This window comes from Lolium perenne, chromosome 2 (genome assembly GCF_019359855.2).
Source record: "Lolium perenne isolate Kyuss_39 chromosome 2, Kyuss_2.0, whole genome shotgun sequence".
NCBI lineage: Eukaryota > Viridiplantae > Streptophyta > Magnoliopsida > Poales > Poaceae > Lolium > Lolium perenne.
In genome coordinates this window covers 47,033,173-47,043,541 of record NC_067245.2, presented here as the reverse complement: position 1 = coordinate 47,043,541, position 10,369 = coordinate 47,033,173, and the positions used below count along the sequence as shown (strand labels likewise).

The 10,369-nt window shown below is 39.3% G+C and overlaps 1 protein-coding gene across 1 annotated transcript; it reads left to right on the top strand.

The window, feature by feature from the left end:
• Nucleotides 1-509: 509 nt before the first annotated feature.
• Nucleotides 510-10,369, top strand: LOC127332018 (uncharacterized). The gene is made up of 20 exons (XM_051358271.2): nt 510-687; nt 780-849; nt 1,537-1,579; nt 1,879-1,956; nt 2,062-2,146; nt 2,228-2,310; nt 2,467-2,524; nt 3,297-3,407; nt 3,979-4,036; nt 4,176-4,272; nt 5,102-5,137; nt 5,304-5,440; nt 6,012-6,082; nt 6,160-6,213; nt 6,343-6,485; nt 6,606-6,755; nt 7,883-8,116; nt 8,211-8,270; nt 9,187-9,420; nt 9,836-10,369. Exons 1-20 carry the CDS (start codon nt 573-575, stop codon nt 9,980-9,982), a joined length of 2,064 nt encoding a protein of 687 aa, XP_051214231.1. The 5' UTR covers nt 510-572; the 3' UTR covers nt 9,983-10,369.

Below are 10,369 nucleotides of genomic sequence, written 5' to 3'. Positions count from 1 at the left end.
GGATTTCCGTAGGATTTTAATGCTCAAGTTTTTTTGTACGGATTGCCTATGCGTCAAATGAGTGGTTCTATGTAAATTCCATGGTTCAAAACCCTATGACTCAATTTCATAGAGATTTGAATATCCACTTCAATCTCCTTTTGAAACTCAATCACATATGATTGAAATATTTTTTTTCATGCCGACAACATTTTTTCTGTGTGTTGTCATCTGAAAAACTACTACTCCGTATGTTTTTGTTGTCTTGCGTGTCTCAATTCTACAACCCAAAGATGACCCTTAGAAGATGGATGATTCATGATTGGATGAAATCTTTCGTTCAGCATCTTGCAGGATCGTGCACATTATTGTTTCTATCTGTCACGCACGCACGCACAAGTCTTTGTCTTTTTTGTTTTCTTCCAGAAAAATGCCATTATTTAAAAATAAAAATGCCAAACTAATCTGTTTAATGGAGAAAAACTTTATTAAAAGGCAAAGAAAAAGGGCCCCGTCGGCCGTCGGAGCAAAGTGGCAAAACCCCCACCCAATACGCATCCCCTCGCCTTTACCGCCGCTGCGCGCTGTCTCCAATGGCGATTCCGGAGGAGGCGCGCCGCTACTGGCTGCCGATCGTCCTCTCCGCCGCCGGCTTCCTCTTCCAGCTCTTCGTCCTGCCCAAGTCCTTCCCGCCCTCCCACTACGACGGTGAGTGAGAGCCCACTCCCCTCCCACGCTCTCGCCCAACCCGGGCGCGCGCGTTCCGAGATTCGTTGCCTGATTCGTTGCTTTGCCTGCAGCGCTCGGAATCCGGAGGTTTGCGCCGGTCGAGAGGGTGGCCGAAGCCTACGGGGCTCTCTCCAAGGAGTGGTGAGCGCGATTGATCTGACTCCGCTGATTATTTCTGGCTTCGACTCTGCGGTCTGCTCTGCTCGGTCCATGTGGTCGTTTTGGGTAGTTGACGAGCAATTGATTTTGTTTGGAGCAAATGGGGTCGGACATCTGTTTGGAGCTTAACCAGTTTGGTAGTGTTGGTGCACTCTGTCATGGACGACTACGTGAGAGATCTAGTCTAGTTTATCTGTTTCGTATATGGGTGGGGTGCTTGCTGGAGATGATCAGTGCTTGACTAAGCATAGTGACTAGTATGATTTTAATTCGTAGCTTGGAGATAGTGCAAAGATTTTTTTAGTGCAGAATCATTCTCTTTTCCCACTCCAGTCTGTTATTAAGATATTTGTTTTCTAGGATACTTAGCAAGGAACTGTAAATGAATGATGCAGCCTGCCTATCAGTAGCTGCAAATTCTGTTTGTATAGAGGGCAGAGATTGGGTTGACATCAAGCCCAAGGTAGGGAGTATCAACTTTTAGGTAACAGTTTGGATCTAGTTTAGGTGGCATATGACTCTGACGAGGCCCTGCACGTGATTGCATACCTGAAATTGGGAATTTATGCTGGTTCCCATTGTGCTTGTTGGCTATTGCCAGTGTTTGTTTTCATACTCTTATTTCATTATTAACCAAAATATTCTGATCCTTTTGTGATGTCAACTCAGGCTTGCTGAAACGAATGATCTGTCAACTGTTGATATTTTAAAGGTGAGAATTAGAGTTCATAACCTAGTCTAGTTGCGATGGTTATTTCCATAAAGAATACAGAGATATTTCCACACTTTTGTGTGTTGTATCTTGTATGCATGGGGGCTGATTAGCTTTCTGCAGTGGACCAAGGCACCTTAAGTTGGAATTGCATTATTATTTTTCTATGTAAATTTCTCACTATGTATTTTGCTGTGCACAGTACTTTTGTTTTTGTAACCTGCACATTATTACTTGATTATTCCATGTAGTTATCTTTATTATTCCAACTAAGGATAGTTCTGTGATGTTTTATACAGATCCGTTATGCGTATGAGCTGTTGACAAATCCAATTTTGAAGCGGGATTATGATCTTTTTGGTCTGGATTACCATATGGTGATCTCCCCCTCCCCCTCCCTTTATGTTTGCGCCTCTATGGAAAGGCTTCTTTTTTTCTCCCTTTCTGGTCTAACCCATAGTTACTCCTTTTCATCATGGTAGGATGTACTCGAAAGAGTCAAAGACCAATATCAAAAGGAGCACTTTCTGAAAATAGATCTCCCTTTGTTAAAAGATTCTTTAGTTCGTAAGTTATACAGTCTAAGTTCTGATAATAACTGATATTTTTTCTTGATGCCTTTGACATAACACCATCTCTATTCCATAGATTCAACTGATCACGCCTTCAATGTACTCACATACGAGTCATTCATGTCTGCTATTGCTGAAGATTACCCGATGCTCATACTGGTAAGTTAGACGACCTTAATCTTCGCGTTATACAATGTACCTTCCCAGTGTTGTATTCACATTATATTTACACTATTCCTGAGAATATCTTTTTGTTGGAATCTTCTGGAGAATAAAAAACCCTGACTATCAGCTGGTTTTGGTTATGCTGTGTAGCTTTATTCAAAGGGGAGTCCTCGTTGTGCTCAATTCATCGAGCACTGGAAGCAAATTGGTATGCTCATCATGTTGACCTGGCTACTATTTTGCTCATTGCTGTCTTTGATAACATATTTGGACACTTCACAAAAAGAGAATTGATGGTCTTCCTCACTAGTATGGGCTGTGGAGAAACAGAGTTGCATTGGTTTTCTTATGTCCAGTCCCTCTTATAGCATGTGTTAAACTTCAAGTGTGATGGATAGAACCGGAGTTTTCATAAATTGAGGTGTGCAAATTGAAATGTAGAAAATGCAATTGATTGTCTTCTTTCAAATTGGCATGTCATACATAGAAACCATTCTCTGCTACTCAATGGCAGAGCTAGCTCCTAAGCAGAGCCTGGGCAGACTACACTGTCAGCTGGCCGACTGTAATTTACCCATGGAAACTGTAGCTCGATCCTCCCATTCTTTCTACAGTTCTTTGGAGTTTTCTGGGCCTAGGGCAGCTGCCCAGGCTAGCCGGGCCCTGGCTCCGCCAATGCTGCTACTTTTAACTTGATTTGTCCACAGTAGTGTGTTTTCTGAAATGAATTTGTGCTACTTTATATGGTTGCGTTTTAAACTGCAGTTTTGGCTATCACTGAGCAGTAACTTTGTGGATCTGTTGACAGTTGACTTGATAGCATTTCCCATTCCTTTCCAAATAATCTGCTGTTGTCAACATAGCAACAGCTTCTCTCTCACAGTGCAGAAAATTAAAGTTTCTATACAGAACTCTTTATATGTGTACCAAAAATACATTGTCTTCTATTTTGTCCCTGATAAAATTTCTTCATGATCTAGCCACTCGACTGGATGGTCTAGCAAACACTGCTATGGTAGAAGTCGGTGATGGGCAACTGGCTGGGTATTTTGCAGAACAAAGGTTCTCTCAACAGCCATTTTTTCGCAATGGTATGTCAAGATAGAATGCCCCTTTAAGTTTACTTCATAAGATGAAAAGCAGTAAGCATTGCAGGTATCATCAGTGGGAGTGTGGAACATGGAAATACTTACTTTAGGGGGTTCTTAGTTCCAGAGATTTTGACAAAATGAGTAGGTTCAGAGTTGGTAAAGCAAGTTCAATGTGTGAAGTTAATATGATGAACTTGATATGCTTCTGGGAACAATGTGTAAACCAAAGAATATTGAAGCTAACTGACATGTTCATACTATAATCATCAACAGAAAGACTTCCTATAAGTTTGCCCTGTATTTCTGGGAACAATGTGTAAACCAAAATGTACTCCCTCCATCCCACCAAAAGTGTCTCAACTTTGTTAAAGTTTGGATGTATCTAATCTACTACTAGTTAGTGTCTAGATACATCTAAATTTTGACGAAATTGAGACACTTTTGGTGGGACGGAGGGAGTACATTTTTAGTAGTTTGAATTTGAACAATTACATGTCGTTTCTATTTTTAAAGAAACAAAGCCTTTGTGCTGTTTTATGTTTTTTATTGTGTATCCATTTTACACATGCAGGTATACCAGCTGTGGTTGCATATCCTGCTAACTGCAGAAGTCCATCCTGTTATATGAGGTGACTGTTCTGGTCAGATGTCAGAGTATTGAATAAAGAATTAATAAGAGTGACTCGTCTATTCCTATTATTTATTCTATGACATGTCCTTTTCCATCTGTTCAAGATATGACCTCACTATAACCATTTCCTGTCCTAGGTTCCCTGGTGAGCTAACCGTGGATTCTGTTGTTGACTGGGTAGCATCGTCAATTGTTGGCTTACCTCGGATCTTGTACTATTCAAAGGAGGCATTGGTGAGGCTTATCATTGGTTCTATCTTCTGTTACTCTTGTTCGTATTCATGTGATTGTCCTAAGGAATCATATTAAATCAAAAGTAGTAACCAGTACCACAACATGCAAATAGTTTGTGTTAGTTAGTTGAATAAAGTGCTATGGAGTATAGACCTAGTGAATGTTACATATGAAATTGCCTTCGTGGCTCCTGTCTCACTGTCTGAGATATATTTGTCAGTATGGCAGTTAAGTAAATATTCTCGATGCCTACAACCAGGTACCAGTTTGATTAGCTGAGGTTCTAATACTTTCCCCAGTGTAATTTAGGACTTAGTTCCGTCTTCACAATCTTTTGCCCACACACAGTTCTGTCTTTACTTGTTTCTTTACAATTGTGATTCCTAATCTTATGACATTACTACTTGCTTTATGCTGCATGATTTTATCCTGTGGCATTACAAGTACAACCTATGTCCCAAGATATAAGGCATACATTTTTTCGCATGGTCTTTGATGCACAACTTTGACCACCAATGTATACTTAAATATATGGATTGAGAATGTATAAATTGTATCGTCCCATTCGTCTTGCAATTCTCATTTCGTATTATATTTATAATTTTTGTAAAGTTGTAAGTTGTTGATCAGCGAAATTTAAAGGCGCCTTATATTTTTGGACGGAGGGAGTATAATAGAGCAATAGACAACAAGTACACTCATCTATGAACGCTTCTTGTTGCTTCATAATTTTCTGCACTGTCCATTTTTTATTCTATAGTTGCACTTTAGTTAGATATGATTTTATCTGAGTGGAATTGCGTCTCTAATGCAGAGCTGATCATTTCAGGGCCCCCAGTTCATTGGGAAGAGTGGCCATCATAAGGTACAGTAAATTTACCGCCTTCTATGTCATACATACACTCATGCATCTGTTGCTAACTGCCTTATTTATTACTTGCACCTTTTTCAATATGCATGTGGAGCACCGAGCACACACATACAATCATAATTCATAATTGGTCATGTCATCTTTTGCGTTTGCTACATAGGTCAAGGTTATCTTTTTTTCAAGCACGGGGGAGCGTGCTACTCCATTCCTTCGCCAAGCTGCCCAAGAGTATTCAAGCTATGCATCATTTGCATTTGTTATGTGGAAAGAAGATGAATCCCAGATTTGGTGGAATTCGTACGTTCTTTATCTACAACTTCATTCTTTCTTATTTGTGCCTATGTTCATGGTATGATTGTTGCTACCGAGTACATGTTTTAATAAGTAAATGTGAAACGTGAAATTTAATATTCTTAAGAATTTAAACAACTTCCATCAGGCTAAATATACAAACTGTAAGTTTAGACCTTCTCACTACAGCTTCATGTTTTCAGTAAATTGATCATGGTAGGCATATATGGCTACCAGCTTATATTTGTTTGGAGCTAATCCATGTGGATGCAGAAACTCTTGACTTCGTGCATAAATAGTTGTGTATTCAAGAATAGTGGATGAATTAGGATAAGTGTTCTTGACCAATTTCATTTTGCTTAATCACTTCTAGAAGAGTCAAGTTAACAATCTGAACAGTGCATGCTGAAACCACAGACCGTAGCCCTAGCAGTGAAAAATGTGATCTCCAGATCAGTGAGCTATTGAGCTACTTAGTGAAAAGGCAAACCTTATTTTTATGTGGAATATGTTAGTACTTTTGTGTTTAATTATGAATAATTTTTACCGGTACTTTTTTTTGTCTCTTCCAAATCAGGTTAGGAGTGGAATCGGCTCCTGCACTTGTTTTCTTGAAGGGTCCCGGTGCCAAGCCTGTTGTGTACCATGGCAAAGCTTCTATCCCCTATTTAGCCTTTTGATTTTATGCAGTGGAGTCCTAGACTTATTACTTACCTCCAATTCAGGAACTTTTAGCAAGTCGGAGTTCACAGAGATAATGGAGGAGCACAAGCACCAAGGTATCTTTAAACTTTGTTTGCCAATCAGCAGTATACGGAATTGCCATGCTATCATTGATGCACCCTTTTTTACTAACGAGAAAATGTGTGCCTTTTTTAATATACTAAATTCATTCTTTTCTTGATTAGAACTCCGGCAGCTAAGAAGTGACACATCTTTGGAATTGGGTTGTGATGCTAGAGGTCATTCACGCGCTAGAAAAGACATGTCTATATGGTATTGTGTAGTCGTTGCTGGTCGCCCTGGTGTAGAATTAAGTAAAAAGAGACAAGTAAGTTCTTTAGCTTAATGCAATGAACAATGATGGGGTTTGTCCCTCCTGAATCAACTTCTAACCATTCATTGTTAGTTTGTCAACTTATATTGCTTTTGGAATTTGAAACTTCTTTAGATTTTGCGAAAAGCCCAAGACCAACTACTAAGTGCTGTTGATTCAAGTACTACCGGGAATGTGGAAAATATAGTAGAGGTAGCAAGTGCTGCAACTGCCTTAAAAGATGACAGGTTGACCTTTGTTTGGTTAGATGGAGAAGTACAGAAGGTAAACTGCTTCGCAAATTCCATTTTTACTATCAACATGCAGTTTTTTTAGCTTGTGATGTTTTACTTGCTGTTTGGTGACATGACTCCAGAAGGCCACAGGTTCTTTTTTTAAGTAGCACTTCCTCTCTTTGTTCCTGCAGTTATGCTTTTATACTGGTTCCAAATTATCTGTGTTGGGAATAACTGACTGATTCCTTGGTACTATAGTACTGAAATGTTTCATTCATATATAATGACAGTACTATAGTGTTTTCTGCCAGTTTTCCATATATCCAAATTTGAGCAGTGCTTTGTAATTATGTGCCCTTCTTCAGAGTTTGTGGGAGATGCTTTGAAGTCTTAGGGTAACCCAGGTGTATAGCATTATGAACAACTTAGTGTAATGAATAGTTTTTTTGCGAGGTAATGAATAGTTTTCTGGTACAAAGGAAAATGAAATCTCACGAAAATCACAGATTACCAGTAACTGTTATATATAGTTGAAACTATACAGATTGTTGTGGCTATTGCATACTAGATAGGACGTTTGCTCTGCTTTCCTTAATTAGTTGAGGTATGGGCATATTTATCTGCTTGAGTTCAGATGAAGATATGTGCTCCATGGGTTCTCTTAACACCTAATATCCAGGGTTCCAACCCTATAGCTTTAGATTAGTGCCCTACAGACCAGAATCCTAGCCTATGGTGGGTAGAACAGTACTTGATCCAATTGAAAAAGGCCTCTCGAGTAATATAGTTTTGTAGTGCATGCCTCTTTGGTTTTTTAAGATCCTGAAATGTGGGCCCCTGTATTTGCAATGCTTATCCATGGTTCTTTTATCATATACAGAGTATTCTTCTATCTTAAAAATTAATCTCTGTTGCAAAACTAAGCTATCCTCGAAGTGAAATGCCATCTAAGTTTATATTCTCGAAATTTTACAATGATTGGTGATGTTCTACAGTGAATGTTGATGTACTTCACTGGACCACATTATTTGAAACATTTCAGGCCTAGCTTCAGAAAATGGCTGAGTCATGTCATTTTCAACAATGAAATAGGTGTTTCTTCGAAAGAAAGCAGGATGTGCTATTGTACTTGTGCTTGACTGCTTGTAACTTTGGATAACAGTACCCTTTTTACAGAAAATTTGTGCCTTCTACCTTGCCACTGATTATAACGGAGCCTGTGGTCCTAGAGGCTTTGAAGACGACAATGATAAGCCCGAAGTATTCATTGTCCGTTTCCAAAGAAATGCAACATATGAGGCGCTGAAAGCTGACAAAAAGCACAATCTCATGGATACTCTCCAGGGTCAGGATACTCCTGATGCCTCCCAGCTAGTGGCTCGATATAATGGCCTGGACGAAATTCTAGAGGTGCACAATATTTATATATATATATATATGTGTGTGTGTGTGGTCAAGCTATGCAGCTATCTAAAACATACGTTCTTAACTGTTATTTTGGCAGATAAACAAGTGGGTCTCTCAGGTTATCAAAGATGGAGATACTAGAGAAATCCCTTACTTTGTAAGTCACTTAAAGCATGCTCCCTTTTGAACTTTCTCTGTCATGTCTCCTAAAGTAAAATATTACTCCCTCAGTTCGGAAATAAGTGACTCAGCTTTGTCTAGATACGGATGTATCTAGGCGCATTTACATACGTATCTAGACAAAATTGAGTCACCTATTTCCAAAGGGAGGTTGTATTTCTGACCACATTAGCATGTCCGTTTTAAATTAAAGGGTGAAAACGAATGTGGATAAAAAAGAAGTAATTTGTACTCAACAACGAGAATGCCAATAGTCCTAGATTCCATACTCGGTTGGTGGAGGAGACAGGAATAGCTAGAGGGTGGGTGCAATGCAAACTTTGATGTGTTCCAACACCATAAGGATGTCTGCATTGCATGTTGGTTTTCTTTAGTACCAATGTTGGCGTTAGTCAAATTTCGCTTGGAAGTTGAAAAGTAACTCTAAATATTTGCTGGCTGAGAGATGCCTTTTGCTGCACGTAGATTTATAATAATATGAAAATTCTACTTCACATAGGGTCGAAGCATGAGCTCTATGCAAAGTATTTGTTGACTTGTTGCGAATATTTTTTAAGTCTTTAGTACAAATTTATGCCTATTTTTTCCAATTTGATCGATGTTAGTTTCCTACGTAAGCATTGTTATACTTGTGATATACTGATATCCATCTCATCTGGGCACCAAGCTTATTCTATATTTAGTCGGCACCAATAATTAACTCTGCAATGAACTATTTATGGTAGAGGTATCACTGTAACAGTGCTTGTCGGTTGTTCATCAGTCATATATTTAAAGATGATGTTTATAGTAAACTATGAGATGCTAAAGTTTCCTGAATATTACTCCGTGTGAAGTACACATATTCTTCCAACAATTATTGATGCATTCTGTTGTCCTTCTTCTGTACCTAGACTTCGAAGGTGCCAGATCTTATACCTGAGGAAACAAGCAAGGAATGGTTAAGCAGTACCAAAAGTATCCGTTCAGCAGGGAAAGGTTTAAAAGAGAGGGTTAAGTACAATGTCTTCAATTTCAAAGATTACTTGACTGACCCAAGGGTTGGTCCAGCTTTGCTGATGTGTGCATGCATTTCATGGGCAACAATATGGTTCAAGCATAGCCAATCAACTCAGAAGACTCCAAAGGTAGGCTCTTTGTTGCTTTATGATGTCAAATATATATCTGCTTGCTCTGTTTACTGATCCGGACAACTATTCCCTCTGCTCAGCTTTCACATTTGTTGGTAAAGCTGATAAACGACAACATAGTCTTGCATGAGCCATACACAGCGATAGTGAAACTGCAATATCATGTTCCCTGATTTGTAGCATATGAGAAATTTTGGGACCCCCAATCCAATCAATCACACATGGTGGCATGGCCTGCTGTTCATTCATCCAATAAAATGAGTCAATGCATTTGATTTGAAGTTTCTATATTTTTGGACTCGATTGTCTTGTTGTTAAGCGGCTGTTCTTATTCAGGAAGTATTTTACGCTCATTTTGCAGTTTTGGGCTTAATTTGCTGAATATACTGACAATACATATCATGTCTTCCAGGATGAAGCTCCTAAAGAAAAGACCGAGAATCGTCGCCGTCCAAAGCTTAGCACAACTCTCTTTGGTCAACCCACAACTGAAGGCGCCGCTGATCCTGAACCCAAAGATGCTCGCCAGTGGGAGATGGAGGGCTCAGATTCGGACTAATGCTTTAGCGCAAGAACGAGTTAAACATCGCTATATATACTATAGTTGAGCAATAGGTCTAAATTAGGTTACTGCCGGACAATGTATAACCAGTCTGAAAAATACTCGATGACATCTCTGACCCTTGTTACTGTATTTTTTAGCACGGATGTATCCATCTGCTTGGAAGCTGACACATGCCTCTCAGACTGAAGAGTGAATGTATTGCTAGAGATGTCCTTAGACTGTTGTTCCTTGTTCGAGGTTTCTGAAGCTAGAGGTGGAAGAGGTGAGACTGGACCAGGAGCGCAGTGCCCCCACAAATTACAAAATAAATAAATTGTAAAGATGAGTTACATGTCAAGCGTTTGTTTGAATAAATAGGATTCTCTGTTTAGGTTCCGCTCA

Bases quoted from the DNA above. Each gene is read 5' to 3' on its own strand.
- LOC127332018 (XM_051358271.2), top strand. From the start codon at position 573: ATGGCGATTCCGGAGGAGGCGCGCCGCTACTGGCTGCCGATCGTCCTC. The intron at 850-1,536 runs GTGAGCGCGATT...ATGTCAACTCAG, and splicing joins GGGGCTCTCTCCAAGGAGTG to GCTTGCTGAAACGAATGATC. The intron at 8,117-8,210 runs GTGCACAATATT...TTATTTTGGCAG, and splicing joins GCCTGGACGAAATTCTAGAG to ATAAACAAGTGGGTCTCTCA.